Genomic DNA, 21,139 nt, shown 5'->3' with positions numbered 1-21,139 from the left:
GAGGGAGGTAGAGGTTCGGAGGTAGCTGGGGAGGTTGTTCCAGGCCTTGGCAGCGAGGTAGGAGGAGGCACGTCCTCCGGCTCGGGTGTGATGAATGCAGGGGAGGGTGGCGAAGGTGTAGGTGGCAGACCACAGGGGTCTGCTGGAAGGTCAGGCGGTTGTTCAGGTATGCTGGTCCTGTGTTGGGGAGAGCTTCATAGGTGGGTGTGAGCGGCTTGAAGTGGCATCTCTTCTTGATGGGGAGCCAGTGCAGGCTACGGAGGTGGGGGGTGATGTGGGATCATCTGGGCAGGCCCAGGATGATTCTTGCTGCTGTGTCCTGGATTGTTTGGTGCTGTTTGAGGAGGGAGGTGGTGGTTCCGGCATAGAGGGTGTTCCCGCAGTCTGTTCTACCGGTGATGAGGGCTTGAGTGACGGTCCTTCTGGTGTTGGCTGGTATCCAACTGAAGACTTTGCGGAGCGTTCTGTGGTCGAAGCAGGTGGAGGCAACAGAGTTGACCTGTGGTCTCATGAAGAACTCGTTGAGGGTGATACCGATGTTGTGGTTGGGATGGGTGCTGGATCAAGTGCGGAGGGCCACCAGGAGTCGTTCCACGGTGAAGGGGGCCTACAGAAGAGGAGAATTTCATTTTTGTTGGTGTCGGGTTTGGGGCAGTTGGCTCTCATCCAGTCGGGGATGTCAGTGTTGGCGTTCTGGAAGTTCGCTCTAGTGGTGTCTGTGTCTTCGGTGAGGGAAAGGATGAGTTGGGTGTGGTCAGCGTAGGAGATGATGTTGAGTCCGTGGCTGTGAGCGATGGGTGCCAGCGGAGTCATGTAGACGTTGAACAGTGTGGGGCTGAGTGATGAATCCTGGGGTACTCCGCTGATGATGCACTAGGGGTCGGAGCTATGCGCAGGGGGGCGGATTCTCTGAGTTCACCCGGTGAGACTACACCCTCATCATAACACTGGTGGACTGTTGTAACATCATTTATGCTGGCCTCATCAAAACGCTCCTTGTCGGGCTACAAACTTTTGTGGCCAGATGTTTCTTACTATGTGTCCAGTGAGTGGGAGCACATCAAGCGTGCGGTGAAAGCTCAACTTGAGATTCCAGGCGAAGTCAGGGCTCCATTCAAGGTTCTGAACTGTCCTCCTGGTAAAAATGGCCAGCATGTGGACACCGGCCTGAAACCTATGCTGATGGACTGCTCATTTGATCGTGCAGTCAGTGCTTAATTTGAGCTGGTGTTTTCCGGTGCTTGGCACCTGCATTTATAGTCAACACTGGTGCTTGTGACAGTCTGCTGCATGGTGGCGCTGTCTGGTTAACTTAGAGATGAGCCCAAAAACAATTGTTTATTAATTCAATATAGATTGAAAATGACTATTACCTGCTGCCTAAGTTATTGTGATAGCTTTGGGGGCCTGGAACAGTCTCAACTGTCACAACTGTAGGAGTGTGAAGGTTAGTAGTTGTGTTGTTATTGTCATTGTCAGAGCTGGCAGGGGCAATGTGTGATGTAAGCTGAAGGGGACAGGATATCCTGACGGCCCCAGTACTTGCTTTTTTAAATACAAATGAAGCAGAATTACACACCTGGGAGTTCTAGACCTAGTACTGTGGAACTTTGACCCCTGCCTGAGATCCAGGCCCAGTCACGTGCCTCCGGAAACTCCTGAAAGCTCAACTCTTCAGGACACTGTCTATCAATCATCTGCTATGGACCCCCACCCACCTTGACCAGAAGGGCCCCCGCCCACCCGGACCGGAAGGGCCTCCCCCCTGCAGTGTTTTTCCCCTAAGACTGGGCATTGTGTTTACTCACCTCATGCGCTCTGAAGTACCCAAAAATTGCTCATAAGTATAGGGGGGCGAGTCCTCCATCCTCCGCCCACTCCTGCACACACCTCCTCCCTCCTTCGACTCCTCTTGCTACAAACTAGATGATGTAGGAGACGATGCTGCGGTGGTCCCTCCCTCCCTCCCTCTCGCAGCGCCAAGGAGCACATTGCAGGCCGCACCACAACTCTCTTCACCTGGTTTCACCCTCCAGATTGTACTTTGCCAAAAATGGAGTCTGTTGAGAAGTTTGCTCCAGAGTGGTGATTAGCAGCGCAAATGTTGCGCCATAAATAATATAGCGCCCACAGCAGGTAACACAGCGCCCTGCGTAAATTAGCGCTGGGATAGCGCCCGGTGCAATTGATGGGAGCTGCTCCCGAGGGTATAAGTCACCGGAGACACGGTCCATCCGTCGCCCTTCTTTACTGGTATCGGACATTAAAGAAAAAAAAGGTATGTTCCTAATGTTAGGAATAACCCCTTTCCCAACTCCCTGGAAGCATCGTAACGCAGTGAGCTTCACGGTAAGATGAGCTAAAAAGAGTTTGTACCAGCTCCCTGGCTCAGAAGTGGGTTACAGGACCACTGGAATTATGCGGCTGTGAGGGGTGCAAATTAAACTGCTGTGTTGACTAAATTATTCAGCAAAAAGGCGAATTGTGCGGCGTAATGCAGCACATGTTGAATCAGTTTTATTTTGCTCGTCATTTTTTACACATTTTATCAGTTTATGAGCAAACATGTCACATCAGTTTAACACCTAAGTTCAACACTCAGCAGATGAAATGTGATCAGCCTTCTCGCGACAAAAGGCCTCGGCGGCGACGCGTTTGACAGTGTTTATAGTAACTGTTCGTCTGTCAGAGCATGAAACCATTTTTGTTGCACAAATATGCAAAATATGCAGAAGATGGTGGGTTATGTGGCAAGTGTTGCAAATCCATAAATATGTGGAAAACGCTGCAGAATCACATTATTCCAGGGGACTGCTTGAAATGGGCGATACAACCTTTATCGTTCTTAAACTTTGAAGCATGCACGTGCATGGGATGAGTAGAAGCACTCATCTGACATGAGCCTGTATATAAGAGAATATGCCACGTGCAATCACATGGAGCTGGTGCAAAATGCATCCGGGCAGCATTTGCTTCAGGGCAGAGTTTCTGCCCAGGGGCCTCTTAGCCTTAATTGTCCATCTGCGATAACGCGCGCTCCGGTCGGGCCGCTCCGTGAAAGCTGCCTTTACATGGCATTTTATGAGCCAGCGCTAATCATTTTTCATTTAATCCCCAGAATTAACCTATTAATAACGTAAGTGAATGTCTCTCCCCCACGGGCTCTGGAAACAGTCAGAGGGGCCGCTTTCCTCGCGTTCCCACTGTAGCGTTATTAATGCGGAGCACATGGGCGCCCCACATTCCAGGGGCGTGAGGTAGGGGTGGCTTTGAAACGCCGCCGCGCCGCGTCACTCGCCATTTGTAACAATCAGTGGCTGCGTGCGGGCGGGGCAGGCCTTTCTGGGGGGTGAGGGGGGTTGACCCCCAGGCATTAGTTGCGGCCCCTGGGGTAGTAATGGCCGCCAGTACTCGCCCTGCACTGAAAGAACCAGGCGGATACCTTGGGACATCCGTCCCCAACCTTCTCGCCTTTTTATCTTGTAAGTGACTCTTGTGTGTCTGGGGAACTTTCAACACCGCCGTGACCACCCGTGACTAGGGGGCACCTGTGACCACCCGTGACTAGGGGGCACCTGTGACCACCCGTGACTACGGGGCACCTGTGACCACCCGTGACTAGGGGGCACCTGTGACCACCCGTGAGGGGGCACCTGTGACCACCCGTGAGGGGGCACCTGTGACCACCCGTGACTATGGGGCACCTGTGACCACCCGTGACTAGGGCCACCTGTGACCACCCGTGAGGGGGCACCTGTGACCACCCGTGACTTGGGGGCACCTACTACTAGTAGTGAGAAGACCCGTGACTAGGGGGCACCTACTACTAGTAGAGAAAAGGCCTGTGACTACCCGTGTCTAGGGGGCACCTACTACTAGTAGTGAGAAGACCTGTGACCACCCGTGACTAGGGGGCACCTACAACTACTAGTGAGAAGACCTGTGACCACCCGTGACTAGGGGGTACCTACTACTAGTAGTGAGAAGACCTGTGACCACCCATGACTAGGGGGCACCTACTACTAGTAGTGAGAAGACCCGTGACTAGGGGGCATCTACTACTAGTAGTGAGAAGACCTGTGACCACCCGTGACTAGGGGGCACCTACTACTAGTAGTGAGAAGACCTGTGACCACCCATGACTAGGGGGCACCTACTACTAGTAGTGAGAAGACCCGTGACTAGGGTGGACCTACTACTAGTAGTGACAAGACCCTTGACCAGCCGTGACTAGGGGGTGCCTACTACTAGTAGTGAGAAGACCCGTGACCACCCGTGACAAGGGGGCGCCTACTACTAGTAGTGAGAAGACCCGTGACCACCCGTGACTAGGGTGGACCTACTACTAGTAGTGACAAGACCCTTGACCAGCCGTGACTAGGGGGTGCCTACTACTAGTAGTGAGAAGACCCGTGACCACCCGTGACTAGGGTGGACCTACTACTAGTAGTGACAAGACCCTTGACCAGCCGTGACTAGGGGGTGCCTACTACTAGTAGTGAGAAGACCCATGACCACCCATGACTAGGGGGCACCTACTACTAGTAGTGAGAAGACCCGTGACCACCTGTGACTAGGGGGGACCTACTACTAGTAGTGAGAAGGCCCATGACCACCCGTGACTAGGGATACCTACTACTAGTAGTGAGAAGGCCCATGACCACCCGTGACTAGGGGCACCTACTACTACTAGTAGTGAGAAGACCTGTGACCACCCATGACTAGGGGGCACCTACTACTAGTAGTGAGAAGACCCTTGACCACCCGTGACAAGGGGGCACCTACTACTAGCAGTGAGAAGGCCTGTGACCACCCGTAACTAGTGGGCACCTACTACTAGTAGTGAGAAGACCCGTGACCACCCATTACTGGGGGCACCTAGTACTAGTAGTGAGAAGACCAGTGACCACCCGTTACTAGGGGGCACCTACTACTAGTTGTGAGAAGACCCGTGACCACCCGTGACTAGAGGGGACCTACTACTAGTAGTGAGAAGACCCGTGACTAGGGGGGACCTACTACTAGTAGTGAGAAGACCTGTGACCACCCATGACTAGGGGGCACCTACTACTAGTAGTGAGAAGATCCGTGACCACCCGTGACTAGGGGGCACCGACTCCTGGTAGTGATCAGACCCGTGAGCACCTATGACATGGCGCACCGGCTTCTGGTAGTAAAAAGGCATGTAACCACCCATGACTAGGGGGCACCTACTACTAATAAAGAAAAGACCTGTAACCACCCGTGACTAGGGGGCACCTACTACTAGTAGTGAGAAGACCTGTAACCACCCATGACTAGGGGGAACCGACTACTAGTAGTGAAAAGGCCTGTGACCACCCGTGACTAGGGGGCACCTGCTACTAGTAGTGAGAAGACCCGTGACCATCCGTGACTAGGGGGCACCGACTCCTGGTAGTGTGAACACCCGTGACCACCCATGACAGGGCACACCAACTCCTGGTAGTGCGAAGACCTGTAACCACCCTTGACAAGGCACACCAACTCCTGGTAGTGCGAAGACTTGTAACCGCCCTTGACAAGGCACACCAACTCCTGGTAGTGCGAAGACTTGTAACCACCCTTGACAAGGCACACCAACTCCTGGTAGTGCGAAGACCTGTAACCACCTGTGACAAGAGTCCACCTATTACTAATGGTGAAAGGACCTGTAAACACCCATGATAAGGCGCACCCAGTCCTGTTAGTGAGAGCACCCATGACAGGGCGCACAGACTCCTGGTAGTGAAAAGACCTGTAACTACCCGTGACAAGGCGCACGTACTACAAGTATAGAAAAGACTTGTGACCACCCATGACAGGGCGCACCAACTCCTGGTAGTGAGCAGACCCGTGACCACCTATGACAAGGCGCACCAACTCCTGGTAGTGAAAAGACCTGCACCCACCCATGACTAGGGGGCACCTATTACTAGTAGAGAAAAGACCTGTAACCACCCATGACAAGGCGCACCGACTCATGGTAGTGCGAAGACCTGTAACCACCCGTGGCAAGGGTCCACCCACTACTATGGTGAATAGACCTGTAACCACCCTTGACAAGGCGAACCGGCTCCTAGTAGTGAGAAGACCTGTAACCACCCATGACAGGGCACCCTACTCCTGGTAGAGAGAACACCTGTTACTACCCACAAGGGGCACTAACTCCTGATAGTGAGAAGACCCATGACAAGGCGCACCGACTCCTAGTAGTGAGAAGACACCTGACCACCCACGACAAGGCGCACCGACTCCTAGTAGTGAGAAGACCTGTGACCACCCATGGCAAGGCGCACCGACTCCTGGTAGTGCAAAGACCTGTAACCACCCGTGACAAGGGCCCACCTACTACTAGTGGTGAAAAGACCTGTAACCACCCATGGCAAGGCGCACCGACTCCTGGTAGTGCCAAGACCCATGACCAACCATGGGACGACAAACTGACTCCTGGTAGTGAGAAGACACCTGACCAATGACTTCTGCTCTCTAAATTTACTGATTGCTTAGACTCTGGACGCTTGTCCCCCTTCAAATTGGGCATAATCCTTTTCTATACTCTAAACGCCGCCACCTTTACTTATTCGATTGGATTGGTGTATGTACCTAAGGCTATCAGCCCATTACAGACGTGATATAATACCGGACTGTTACAGGTGAGTTATACAGAACTAAGTTATTACTGAGTGAAGTGTCACACTAGTTCTGTTGCATAATCATGTACAATGTACATACAATTGTCACTTTCGACGAGTGAGAGTGTGGTCCTACTATGCTGTACCTCACAATACTGTTTTAACTGCGTGATAGGTTGTTTTTGTTTCACCACAGGTTTTACTAGTGAATCTGTTGAGCTGCCGGATCACTGGTTTAGTATTACACACCACAGTTTTCCTTTTTATTTTCACCACTTTAATATTGTGTTCACTCATGCTTAGCAGTAGCTAGTAAGAGATCCTGATGAAAGCCATGATAGGTCAAGAGGCTGAAACATGTCGATCACTTTCTAGTGCAACTGCCTCTAATGTTGGCAGTTACACTTTCCACAAGGCTGAAACATGTCGATCACTTTCTAGTGCAACTGCCTCTAATGTTGGCAGTTACACTATCCGCTTGTTTTTAATCCTAGCACTATGTAGCAATAATAAACTGTGTTTGGCAAACCCCGTAGCTAATTTTAATCACTATTTTTGCAGCACTGCACTCCCTCCACCACACACAATGCTCACATTGAGTTTTATGAATACCCCTCTTCTGAAAACATCCTTGATTTCCTCCCTCGCAGCGAGGGGGTTGTAGCCCATTTGTGACGTTAGGAGGTATCCCTATGATGAAGCATGACACCTCTGGTGCCCTTAAAAGAGACTCCCACCTTCCCAGCATAGGTGTTCCCACTCGCACACTTGCCCGGTGCGATCCCAGACCCAAAGGGCTGTTTGTGTGAAAGACACCTGACCACCCATGACAAGGCGCACCGACTCCTGGTAGTGAGAAGACCCGTGACCACACACAAGTGACACCGGCTCCTGGTAGTGAGGAAATGGAAAAATCTTCATTCTCAGGGGTCTTACTAATATCAATAAAGAACTTGGCACAGAAGCTGAAATATGAAAAGACATCTTTATTAAACTTTCAATAAGTGAGGCTACGTCACCCAGCTGCCTTAGCAACTGAATGAGGCAGTCTGAGGAATACAGAGAACAGAGGCCTTTTATATGCTTAGGGTTACAAAACTCAGCACAAAAGTAAGGGGCAGTCCTAGCTTTTGCAAGCATGCAAAAAGCCCAACATTCCTTCTTACACAAGCCGGACAAACCCATAATAAAAGACCACAACCCATATCGTAAACAAGCCATAAAAGGAAGGAACAGAAACAGATGAGGAGTAGGATAAGGGGTGTGTATGTGCATACCAAACTTTACAATCTCCTGTGCTCTGATCCTTAATCTTGATCAGCTACTGGGCAAGGAACTGGTCTAACAAGGTCAGCTTCAGGCAACAGGGTCAGTTCACTCAGGTTATCCAGAAGTCAGCTAAAGTCATCGGCCTATGTGAGGGCAACCACAAAATGGCTGCCATGCACAAAATGTAACCCAAGGGTTCAGAACGAAATCTTCAAATACACAGTGAATCCATCGGTGTAACATGACGAAAACACTCATACTTGCTGAGCTCACTGTTTACGGTTCGCCGTTACCAAAATCATAACAGAACCATGACCTTTATGACCCAGGTTCCGAATTCACGGAACCTCAGACCCTCCTTTTGCCCTTACATAGGCAATAACCTAAACTCACGTCAATCTGAATCCAGGTCTATATTCATCAGATCATCAAGATGTTGCTGGAGCATAATCCTATTACTTAGCAACTCTCTCGGGACAGGTCTCCTTACACACGTAGTAGCACAAAAGCCACATATGGCAGGACCAAATAGGGAATACCTCTATCTGTAGTATGTGGCATAAGACCACACACCCAGCAATTAGTGATGTTCACTACTAACTGGTGTTGGTGCAGAAGCTGTACAAAGGAATTATTAGTGAACTCTGACCTCCTAACCAGTTCATGTTCAGATAAACTATGGAAAGAATGCAAAGAAGTAGTAGTAGGAAGAGACATAGGTTGGGAAGTGGGTGCAGAAGTCAATTGAGTAGAAAAAAACAATCCCACCCATAAAAGACAACGTCATGTTTAAAAAAACACTAGAAAACACGTTATTAAGAACATATAGACAACAGGAGAAAGTCGTGACCACTATTACAAACAAAATTATAATTTTTCACAACCCTAAGCAAAAAGCAAATCCTAAAATTATCTAGTAACATTTTTAGGGCTCCTATGTATTTTAGTAATTTATTATATGTTCAGGTGAAACAGTGGTGACCCTCATCAATGCTCTGAGGTGAAAAGGGGATACTCTTCCACAGAGAATGTGCTTTATTCTGCTTTTACTACACAGAAAGTACTTTAAAACAATACCAGTAAAACAATAAAAAATCAGTCTCCTAACACCTAGTCTATACAATCACACGGAAACCTCTTGTGAAACCAACCTTGCCCAGAGTCCGTTCAAAAGCCTCTCTGGCAGGCTTCTATTGTCCATCAAATCTTCTTTTGTTGTTTTCTTTCGCATGGGCCTCTTCATTAAGGCCTTTCATGTAAATGGTGCTTCTCAGTATCCGTTGGAGTGCCCTCCTGGCAAACACTCATAGCTCACTTAAAAGTCTCAATGTCTCAATGCAGTGCACCAGTATCTCTCCTCTGCGGCAGACACTACAGATATTGTGCTCTTCATTGGTCATGGGCACAGATCATCTCGTGCAGATCCGGGAACATTCTCAGGCTCCAACACTCATCATTCAGTGTCAGAGGACGCTCAGGCTGCTCTTTCATGGGCACCAGAATGTAGTGCCTTTTGCCAATCTTGGATCCGCCGGTGCACTGCACTTCCGTTGGAGCAAAGGAAAAGGGGGGTGCGTGGCCAAAACTCAGGCCAAGGGGCTCAAGGGACTGCACACTGTCAGAGGTTACCAGCACATGACAGGTGCTCTTTTGCACTGAAATTCTGGTTCTGTGATGTCCAATGCCGTCTGATGGAGCAAGTGCGATGCTTTAAACAGTTCATTGTATAACAAGGGGACTGCAAACAGGTGGCCTGCGAAGGAGTGGCCACACGCCATGGGACAATTCTGGTCTAGAATACACTGTCATTTTCAAAAAGCAATATAAATAAAAAGGCAGTAGGCAAAACACTGCCTCTAGGCTTTTTCAATTGGGTTTCCGTGTGAGAGCATATCCTTCATCATCTAAGGGTAGATAGCGACATGATTAAGTCTAAAGAAAATTCTTAAAAAACAGTCTGGTCATACAAAAGGGAATTATACATAATATGGGGGTCTCTAGTACATTACTGCAATCTGGAAGTGTGAACCTGAACAATACATCAACAATAATAAAAGCTGACTAGTGAAAGGAAGTACGGAAAACAGAAATGGAACTAGGACACGGCTAAAATCCCCAATAACTAGGTACAATGCGACATCGGTCAGGGGAGAAGTGACAAAAGAAAAATCTATAGGAAGAACAAGAAATTACTTGGGTGATAGGTCAAGCATGTGACACCATATACGGTAACCTCAGCTAATGTTCCAGTTCCTTCTTCAGGGAAAAAATAAAACCTGGTTTTCTTTATGGTACAAAGCCATACACTACTTAGGAAGCAGAACAAAACTGACTAATGCAATATAGAAATTAGGTCACCATGTACAAGAGTCACAAATCTATAATTTATCCTTACGTCCAATCAGGATACATAAATTTAGGGCTGCCTGTTCCTTTAAGGGAAGAGGCAGTAAGTGACTGTGACAAACTTTCATCCTGTATATCTTTTTTGATTTTTCTTCAAATACCATTATGGCCAAATTTGACATACACTGATGAAGTGTTGTCTGTCTATCTGTGAAATTTAGTGTCAGGGCAAATCCACCCAACTGTTGTGCAGGATACACATCGTCATGTATATCCCTTCACAACATAGGTAAACTTGTAATAGTATCAAAAGCAGCAACATAAAACAAAAACATGCAAAAAAAAACTTACAAAAACGCACATGTCAAGCCATCGGATATACTTGCTGTATATCAAGCACAAAAAGCATAGACAAAACAATAGCATATATAAATGAGCGGTGAAGCACAACACCAGGTCATGTACTACCAATATTTGGGCCTGCTTAATTTGTCAGGCTTAAAATCTTCACCCTCCTTTTGACAGTAAATCACCAGTTAGTGGATATCTGCTGTCAAATACAACTTTCTAACATACAGGACCAGCAAGAACAATTTATGATAGGACCAAATACACAAACATAAAAGACACATGAACATTTCTTTCCAAAGGAGTTACGCAAAAAACACATCTCCTTTCAACCAACCAAACTCACGTGTCTTGACTTCCTTAAATCACCCAGAACAATCCATGAATGATCTGTAGGCAGAAGCAAAAAAAAATACACAACACACAAAAGAGGAACATTTCTCATAACAAACAAATTTCAATTATAACTTTTAATCAGAAGACAAAACATGATACACATTAACAAATACAAAAATAAATTTCCATTACTTAACTGTTACCATCTTGTCAGTCACCTTGCAACATGAAGCCCTTTTAACTTTCCAAAAGTAAAATTCTTTCACTGCCACTCCATGTTAGCCTTGTGCCACAATCTCCACTGTAAAAAAAATAATTCTTAATTGGCAAATCGTTCTCACTTAGGCATGTAGCCTTCAAAAGTTTAGTAAAGGGCTTTGTCTTATTTTCTGTCCAAGACTTAATGCACCACTTCGTTTGCTGTCAAATAAAAGCAACTAGCAGACATTATTTTTTTAGAGAAGAGACACAAATGTATCAGTTCTGCAGAGCATTTAACATGATGTTGGGACTTTCAAAGAAACCTTTTTTATATTTTCCCTTTGGAATTAAGTTCTTTAATTTTATGTAAATTTGATACTTGTATAGCGCACTACTCACCCGCAAGGGTCTCAAGGCGCTTGTACGAATACCGCTGTGGAACCCATCCTGGCTTTCCCTGTGAGGCGTCCACTCCTGGGCACCCCCAAGGTGGAGGCCAGGCATCCTTAGCGTTGTGGGGGCCGTTGTGGAGATTAAGCAAGCTATTGCCCAGAGTTGCAGAGTGGGACTCCATGATTGGAATAGGCACAGAGGTGAGAATTATCATGTCCGTGGAATTTTGAGCCCAAGACCCGCCGAGGCGGGGAATTGAATCCTGGTCCCGGGCTAGACCTCTGCATCAGGGTCTGCCGCTCTAACCATTGAGCCACACTTCTCCACTTTATTGATGTTCTTATGGAGAAACCAGAAACCCCACCTTTTAGAGGCCTGTTTAGCCAGGTTATTCTGCATTCCACAGAGACAAGGCCCTAATTTAAAAGGTCACAAATGTCAACATGACAGCCTCTTTCATTGTTTACAGGGAAACCAAAGATAGCATCTCAGCGCAACTTGAGCTAGCCTCTGCAGCTTCTCCCAGCCCCCAGTACTCATTAAATGGATCTCACTGGGGTATTTAAAAGCAAACCCAAATGGGGACAACCTGCAAATTTGTATTATACCCAAATGTATGCATTCACTGAAGCCCAAAGCACTTTAAAGCTATTAAAAATGGCAAGAATGCTGTTTTAAATGGTCTATTTTACCCAAATTCGACTTTGATATTAGGGGCACTTAAAAATAAATATCCTATAATTGTGTTACATATTAATCATCCTCAGAATGTTCTTTACAAATTGCAGATATTGGACATTAGACATATCTCATGTAAATCCTTATAAAAATGAGTTTTTTTACGCCTGCGCTAAGTAAAAATTCCATATGGTAATGTCCTCATTATGCAGAATAGCACAACTTAAATTAAATTATAATGCTAGGAGGTCACAGTATGAGCATTAAGCTTCATGAATAGTAAAAAACGAATTTTGTAGCACTTATTTTTAATATTTATTTTTCAAAATGTATTAATTATTTTTAATAAACCCAATAATTTTTGATAATTCCACATATAAAAGCGAGCTGCATCCCTTGCCTATCATTTTAGACGCATTCATTTATAAGCCTAAGCACAGAAGCCTAACTTATAACATGACAAAATGTTTGCGCCACGTTTTATCTTTTTTTTTAAAAGGACAATTTTTAATTCGCAACAGACCCAAGAATATGCTTACAAAATTTTGCTTAATAGACTGAAAACATTAAAAAAAACACAAACACACATTTGAGCTCCTTTTAGACATAAACAGAAAGGGGTCAACACTCAGGACACACAATACGGCACGCTTTTAGCCATGCATTTCGTGAATAGCGCCATCGCTATTCACTTACAGAAGTTACACTAATGGGGAAACCACATAGACATTTAAACACACATTTGACCCACAAATCAATACTCAGGACAGAAACGAAGAACAGCCCACAGACTGTACTTGAACCAAACCATTTGCAAATACTAGTTGTAAGTCATATTTACAAGAAACGCTTCTCAATAGTGTTCCAAAAGACTGCAAAAACAGCCCAACAGACTGATGTATGTCCAAGAAGTGAAAAAAACACTCAATTCACTAGCTTTGGCTAGCAGAACTCCAAACAAAATCGTTCTGCATATCTTCATTCATAAAACTGCGCAGAACAAAGGATCCTTGTTTTGTATTATGTCATATTTTAATTTCCTGGGGATACAAAATCACCAAGGAAGAAATATGTTTTTAAATCTAACCTATTTAGATATTCCCTTTAGGGGAAGCCGGCTAATTTACTTCACATCATACTATGGTATCTTTAAAAAAAAAGCAACACATTTTTCCATGTGAGCTTAAAACAGGCATGCCAAAAATACTGCGGAGTACGCAAGTATTATAATCAAAGTAGTGCTTAAGGTACTTTTCGTACGTGCACCGTTCCTAAGGACCAAATAGAGAAAATTCTCCTCATTACCTGTCTACACAAATTGATCAAAGACCCAAAGAACCAAAAACTAAGGACTGGGAGCGACCCACTTATACTTAACTCTTACTTTTACTAATCAAAAGGTTATCCAAATTCTAACTGTCAAGTTCTACATGACCTAACGGTCTTTTTAGAATACTCACGCCAAAAAGGTTCTCAGTCAGGAGTGGCATCATGTGGAGGATCAAAATCAGGAAGATCAGAAATATACTGGGCTGCAGAAACAAAGAATCTCCAGAATCCCTGTGCACAGAGTACCTTCTTAGTAGAATCCTGTTCTGTCCTCCTCAGTAGATTTCAGTCTCTTGACAAGATCACTCCCACAGAAAGTCACTTCTCTGATGAGCCCCACGTTGGCTGCGCCATTTGAGGAAATGGAAAAATCTTCATTCTCAGGGGTCTTACTAATATCAATAAAGAACTTGGCACAGAAGCTGAAATATGAAAAGACATCTTTATTAAACTTTCAATAAGTGAGGCTACGTCACCCAGCTGCCTTAGCAACTGAATGAGGCAGTCTGAGGAATACAGAGAACAGAGGCCTTTTATATGCTTAGGGTTACAAAACTCAGCACAAAAGTAAGGGGCAGTCCTAGCTTTTGCAAGCATGCAAAAAGCCCAACATTCCTTCTTACACAAGCCGGAAAAATCCATAATAAAAGACCACAACCCATATCGTAAACAAGCCATAAAAGGAGGGAACTGAAACAGATGAGAAGTAGGATAAGGGGTGTGTATGTGCATACCAAACTTTACAATCTCCTGTGCTCTGATCCTTAATCTTGATCAGCTACTGGGCAATGAACTGGTCTAACAAGGTCAGCTTCAGGCAACAGGGTCAGTTCACTCAGGTTATCCAGAAGTCAGCTAAAGTCATCGGCCTATGTGAGGGCAACCACAAAATGGCTGCCACGCACAAAATGGAACCCAAGGGTTCAGAACGAAATCTTCAAATACACCGTGAATCCATCGGTGTAACATGATGAAAACACTCATACTTGCTGAGCTCACTGTTTACGGTTCGCCGTTACCAAAATCGTAACAGAACCACGACCTTTATGACCCAGGTTCAGAATTCACGGAACCTCAGAAGTGAGAAAACCCATGACCACACACCACAAGTGACACTGGCTGGAATGCATAATGCAGGATAAGAAATGGTTTAACACTTAACTGTACATCTCTAAGAAAGGCCTTTCTAAATTGTACTGTAGAAAAGTGTTGAGATGATGGAGGGTATTTAAAAAATGAGGTACATGTGTTACATGTGATTGACTGACTCAAAATTGTGTGTCGAAGGGGTGCAGAGGAGAGGTCCACCAAACCCAAGTTGTGGACAGTTCATATATAGGAGAAAGGTAGTGAAGTCGGGTGAGTTTGCCGGATGCACTCCTGGCTCCATAGGCACCAAACGCAAGTGGACTATGTGTACACAAGATGCAGAAAGATCCGTATATTTTTGATGTATGTGTTTTACATACCAGTTTAGTGCTCATGGCAAGTATGGTCTCCATAGTTAATGTTGGTGGCTAAAAGTGATGGGTGTGAATTAATGGAAAACGAAATCTGAGAAACCACATTGGAGGAAACCAAATTATAGAAAACCACATTTTAACCCAAATTGTAAGGAAGTACAAAAAAATAAAAGAAACATTCTAAAGGTAAAATAATTTAAAGAAAAATCCCAAATAATATTAAACTTGGGTGGAGTATAGAACTACTGTGCTGTTTTTGGGTTCAGGGATGGGTAATGTTTAGGGGGATAAAGGGTTTTTATTGGTCAGAAATAAATGGAGTTCGAGCATGTTTTTTTTTTTTAGAATTCAGAGATGGGTGGAGTGTTGGGGTGGTAGGGATTTTTCGGATTCACAGATGGGTGGTCTTCAGGTGTGTGAGGTGGTTTTAGGTTCCAGGGATGGGTGGAGTGTAAGGGTGTTGAGGGGTTTTAAGTTCATGGATGTGAGGAATTTATGTCTGGTGAGAGTTTTTAAGGTTATGGGTAGGGGTTGGGGGTGGAAGAGTTTTTAGGGTTCAGGATGTGGGGAGTTTAGAGTATTGAGAGTTTTTTAGGCATTCCACAATAGGTAACGTTTAGGGGTTGTTAGAGTTCTGGGTTGAGTAGTTGAGGAGGATGAGTTCTTATGGGTCAAGAATGGTTGGTGTTTAAGGATGTTTAGGTTTTTTTTTATTTCAGGGATGGGTGGAATTAGGGGTAGTGAGTGAATATATGGTTCAGGGATGGTGGATTTCTGGGGTAGAAAGGCTTTAAGGCTTCTGGAATGAGTGTAGTTTAGGTGTGATGAGGGGAATGAATTTAGGGGGCAGGGATTGATGGTGCATACTGCATACGGGTGGTGATGGGTCAGGAAATGAAAATCATTCAAATTATTTGTTTGACAACGTAGAGGATAAAAGTATGAAATAATCTTCTCTGAACTAAAGCACTGAAATAAATATCTCTGACAAAACTGTTTCTGAAAGTAAGACCTGCAACCATCACATTTACACCTAAAAAAAATGAATACAAAAACACTTTCTATCAATTTGTTTCTACAAAAAGATAAATGCCATTCATTCTGAAAATTCCTATTGAACCGTTTTGGTGAAATGGCTTCTCACTAATGGATACCCTATTGGGTGATTTGCTACGCTTTATAAATCCTGGTTGATTGATTCTGTCAAATCACATACAGCAGGTTAAAAGTAGTCTATAGCAGCTAGTCAGGTACATCTGTCTTCATCTTGCATCTGTTAAGCTATGCTGGCTTTTCACCATAGAGCTAAACTACGTATAAATCTTCCCCAAAAACGACACATTAACTATGGGCACCATGGAGGTGCCAAACAAAGGATGGGGTCCCAGCTGTGGCTTCAGCTTACGGCTATTTGGGATGCAGAGTCTCCAGTCAGTGTAAGATCTTCCTGCAGCCCATTATGTAAACTCATCCTACAGCTCGAAGACTGGATGTGGACACCGTCCATGTGGGGAACATTGTTTACAATGTACACATTACAACGCGTTTCATTACAACAAATAATTTACAGCGCAAAATCCATTACAATGCATGTCATTACATCGCATAATCCATTACAACGCATTCCCCAAAGTAACGCCCCAGCTGAGTTAGAATAGTAATTGGGTTATAATGAATTATGCGTTGTAATGACATTAGTTGTAATGGATTTTGCGATGTAAAAATGTTGTTGTAATGACACGCGTTGTAACGTGTGCGTTGTAAAGTGTCATATTCCATCCATGTACATCATGTTTATTGCATGTGTGCCGTGATCGTCTTTTACACACGTTACTATGCCTGGGAGGGTGTACAGGATAAAACATTTGAAAGTGAACTTTTCAAAAATTGATTGATCAATTGATATGTTTTGCTGTGATCATGAAAACCTTATGTACTACCAGAAGTGTCCACAACAGTAAGGCCATTACATTGGTGATGTCATAAGTGATTTCCGCAGTGATGTAATTGATGATATTAGAGATATTCTTCTATTGGTAGTGCTTGGCTTGGGCATGAGTTATGTAACATTACCATTTTTGGTTGATGTTAGGAGTTTTACGATTTTTGCATTGAATCGGGAAATTAACACTAACTGTGGTTTTATCAGTGAATATCTATTTATATAAATTAAATGTAAAAAGCCATCGTAGAAGTGAAAATGTGTTTAGCTTTAGTAATAACACCTTAACATATGTTAAAAAATAGACCAAGGAATTTGCTTCTGAAAAGCACAGTTAAGGTAGAATGATGGTTATGATTTCGAACAGAAAAACCACTGAAATGTGCAAGTTATGGCTAGCTCTGAAGGCTATGACTGGCAAATGCTATGCAAACCACAATTCACACACCAATATTTTAAGCAGTTGACTTTTGGTGGTATCATTTTGAATGGGCTCCAGATGTGTTGGTTCTGCTCACTTATGCAGGTCACTCCCCGGCTTGTCATACCGCACAGGGAGAGAGCACAATAGACGTTGATCTCCACCCCTGCCTGACCTTGCCTGGACTGGGGTAGGGTGTTGAGAACTAAGAAATAAACCTTGCTACGCCCTGGCAAATGGTAGGAATTCTCTGTTTTTGTTTTTACCCCTCCAAAGCCTGGCCTGGGAAATTGAACAATGTGTCTCACCTTTCCCAGGGCAGTAGGTGAATATTGTCGTTGCAGTTATCTGCCCCATCAATAACATGTCACCCTCCCGGCTGTGCCTAAGGGTCCAGAGGGGTTTATGGCTTGGCACCTTGCCGAGGTGCAGAAGGGACATAGTTTGTACCTCCACGCACTGCCTGAGGGTGGGTGTCCGTACTCCGCAGGCTCACCCATAGTGCACCAGGGCAGGGGGTAGAGGGTTACCTCCTTCCAAGCCAAGTCCACTTGGGATTATCAGAGCCACTGTCACCTTAGGCCAAGTATGGGGAGGTATTTGGTCTATCCCACACCATGCCTAAGGGTAGGGTGTCATTACCTGTCCATCCCCCACTTTTTACAAGACTGAGGGAGACTAACAACAATAATTAAAAGGAGGATAACAGGAAAGCATCCTGGCTACCCCACTATTGAGTTCATTCACTTTTGTAACTGATGGTGCTCACACAATTGAGTATCCGCTAACTAACATTTCATTATTAAATAGCACCTCCATACTTCTCTGTGGTTTTGGACATGTGTGTGTGTGTGTGTGTGTGTGTGTATGTGTGTGTGTGCACACAAACACACACACACTGGGGAGGAAGCAACACAAAAATCTTTGCTAATAAATATTCATATTTCTTTTTCTTTTAAGGTTTACAAAAGTCTCACACTCACCAATCCTGGAGTAGCCGATATCACCATCCGACAAGATGGTAAAATCCTAGCAACGGCCGGCTGGGATCACCGACTACGGATCTTCGGCTGGAAGAGTCTCAAGCCCCTGGCCGTGTTGGACTACCACACCGCCACCGTGCACTGTGTGACGTTCTCAGATCATGACACGCCAAGCGACAGACTGATGGCGGCAGGATCCAAAGACCAGCGCATCAGCTTGTGGTCTCTGTACAACGAAGCGTGAGATTTGGACAACTGAGAGACCACGTGGTTGTGGTGCGGGTCAAAGAGCTGCACCTAGAAAAATAGTGGGAACATGTGCCACTCAAAAGCAACTTGTGCAACAGTAGAAGAGTCATTTATGCAGTGGACATAGGAAATAATTCTACTTCGGTTTGACCAAAACACAGGTTTTATATCCCCCCGTGGATAGACTTAGAGGATGAAGAGCACAGTGGCATGGATACAGGTCTAGAGCTTGTCTTAGTGGCTTCATCCTGGCGTTGAGCTGGCCAGAGTTACGTCTAGCCGCCTTGATAACTGTAAGATGCATCTGGAGCTTTTAGGTCCAAAATTTAAAACAGAAAATACAAGGTAGGACAGTCCAACAATAAAGGCAGATTCCATGGAACACAACCTGCCCTAATTTTCACATTCCCCTCAATGTAAGCAAAGCATCTACAAATGTTTTCATCTGATGAAAGAGTGTTTTGCTGAGTGTTATGGGTGCTCAGTCTGCCTCAAAAAGAGTTTGTGCAGATTATTCCCATGTTGACGCATCCGGTTCCCTCTAACTGTCTCAGATGCAATGACCCCCTTCCCTCTGGTGGTTGGTAACTGGCCATGTCCGACCGTGATGTCCTCTTGACTGATATTAGGGATTGTCTGAGAAGTTTGAGGTGAAAGACATGATCAGATTTGAAGTGTGAGTGAGGTGTGGTGTGGAACAACACACACGAGGCCCTCTCGTATTCCGGCTGAACCCTCTCCAGTAGGTTTTTTAAAATTTTGGGTGCATTCTGTTTTTGTGCAGCATGATAAGCTTCAAATTATTCAGCAAAGTCTGTTCATTCAAGGCTTCAAGGGAGCCTGTAGAAGGGAGGCGTAAGCTGGACTTTAAAATGACGAGGGCTGTTCCTCGTTCCCAGTCGAGCAGTGCATTTTGCTATTAAACCATTGTGAAATCAAGGTGGGATCTTTTTCTAACTTTAGGCATGGTCCTTGTAAACATGCAGATAACACCACAATTACCTTATCATTTGCATAGAATTTAATGTGGATTAGACTGGGCTAAAAATGAATGATTCTATATGAAGTCCATAAGGGAGGAAGAGTCCTCCATGAAGAAATATCTTTCATCTTATCATGGGCCTAAACTACCTTACAGCTCACTCGATGCTTTTCCTGACCACCTCAGTTTGTTTAAGAAGATGATATGGATAATCTTATGTAATAGTAACAACAGTACTGATTCAGTACAGAGAAAGATCACTTATCCACAGTTCTGAAGACATCTATTTTCACAGAATGCCAAGCAGTCTGGGTGTGCGAGGTGTCCTGTAAGCCCGGCTGCTTTTAGGCCTACCTAAACCAACTCTGTGACCCAAGCCTTGGCACGGCTCCTTTGGTTTCCTATCAAGAAGCGCTTTCCCTTCAAGGCACTTTGTGTTGCCTTCAAGTCCTTGCATAATCTAGGTCCTGAATATCTTAAACGGCAGTTCCTGCTTTACACCCCAATTAGGCCTCTCCGGTCAGCGTCTGCCTCCAATCTAGTGATTCCCAAATTCAAGAGATCAACCTGGGATGGCAGGAGCTCTGTGACCTTCACTGCCATGTTGTGGAACTCCACGCTCCTCAGTCTTAAAGTGAAGACTGACTTGCTGGCCTTCAGGAAGGCATTAAATCATGGCTCATTTATCAATAGACTCAGTATTTGGGCCCATCTCCTATGCCATTTGGTAGGCTTTCTCCTTTTAGACTAGTGCCTAGACACCTCTGGGTATTAGAGTGCTATACAAATTCTCTTTTCATTCATTCATTATTGACACCTAAGTGCTGGTGGGCCTTTATTGTTGTCCAGTCACTGGGCAGCTATTGCTAAAACCATGCAATGACTTGGAGATTGCCGGTCAGTTTATATTTTCTAACCGTAGTGAGGTCTCATCAGCCGCAACACAATACCCACCCTCATGAATGAGGGCGCCAGGCACATTCCCTTCTACCAGGAATGTGTTTGAATGTGTTTACAATGGTCACTTTGCTACCCTCACTAAAACCAGAAAGGTTATTGAATCACCAGGGGATCAGAAAGTTTTAATGGTCCTGAGAACTTGTTAGTCTAACTTTTCAGGCTAGTCAGCAGTAAGAATAATGCGCACAAGCTCACCAATCAGACTTGATAGAGGAGTGTTAAGTCAAATTAAGATAATATATTTCCAGATTTTAAAACCCTGAAGCAGAAATATATTCTCAAATAAGTTCTAGAAACATCACAATGATTTAATGATGATCTCGAAACATTCTAACACCATGTGTCATAGTTCCTTCGAATAATGAGAGCAGGTTTAATTAATGTTTAAATAAAAACATTTCAAAAGATATTCTGTGGTATAGCCTTATTGTGCATGAATATGTATCAACTTTTTCAAATAATTCTCTTGACCGGCTCCGAAGGGCCATAACCCTTGAACAGTGAAGTGTTACTAGCGTAGTTGTACGGCTGTCTCCTCTCTTAACAATGCTTTCTGGAGAACTGCAGTAATTCTCTTTTGCATAGTCAGGGTTTCCTAAATGACCAA

The 21,139-nt window shown here is 44.8% G+C and overlaps 1 protein-coding gene across 4 annotated transcripts in view; it reads left to right on the top strand.

Moving 5' to 3' along the window:
- Nucleotides 1-20,937, top strand: part of GNB1L (G protein subunit beta 1 like) — a 425,377-nt gene extending 404,440 nt beyond the window's left edge. For all 4 annotated transcript variants that reach the window (XM_086942634.1, XM_086942633.1, XM_086942635.1 and 1 more), the window contains one exon: nt 18,319-20,937. In XM_086942634.1, coding sequence (XP_086798760.1) covers nt 18,319-18,585 — 267 coding nt within the window. In that variant the 3' untranslated portion in view covers nt 18,586-20,937. The remainder of the gene's footprint in view (nt 1-18,318) is intronic.
- Nucleotides 20,938-21,139: the final 202 nt, after the last annotated feature.

The sequence above is a fragment of the Lissotriton vulgaris genome, chromosome 11 (genome assembly GCF_964263255.1).
Source record: "Lissotriton vulgaris chromosome 11, aLisVul1.2, whole genome shotgun sequence".
Taxonomy (NCBI): Eukaryota; Metazoa; Chordata; class Amphibia; order Caudata; family Salamandridae; genus Lissotriton; species Lissotriton vulgaris.
Note: the sequence above shows the minus strand (reverse complement) of the source record. Positions and strands in the feature narration are given on the sequence as shown.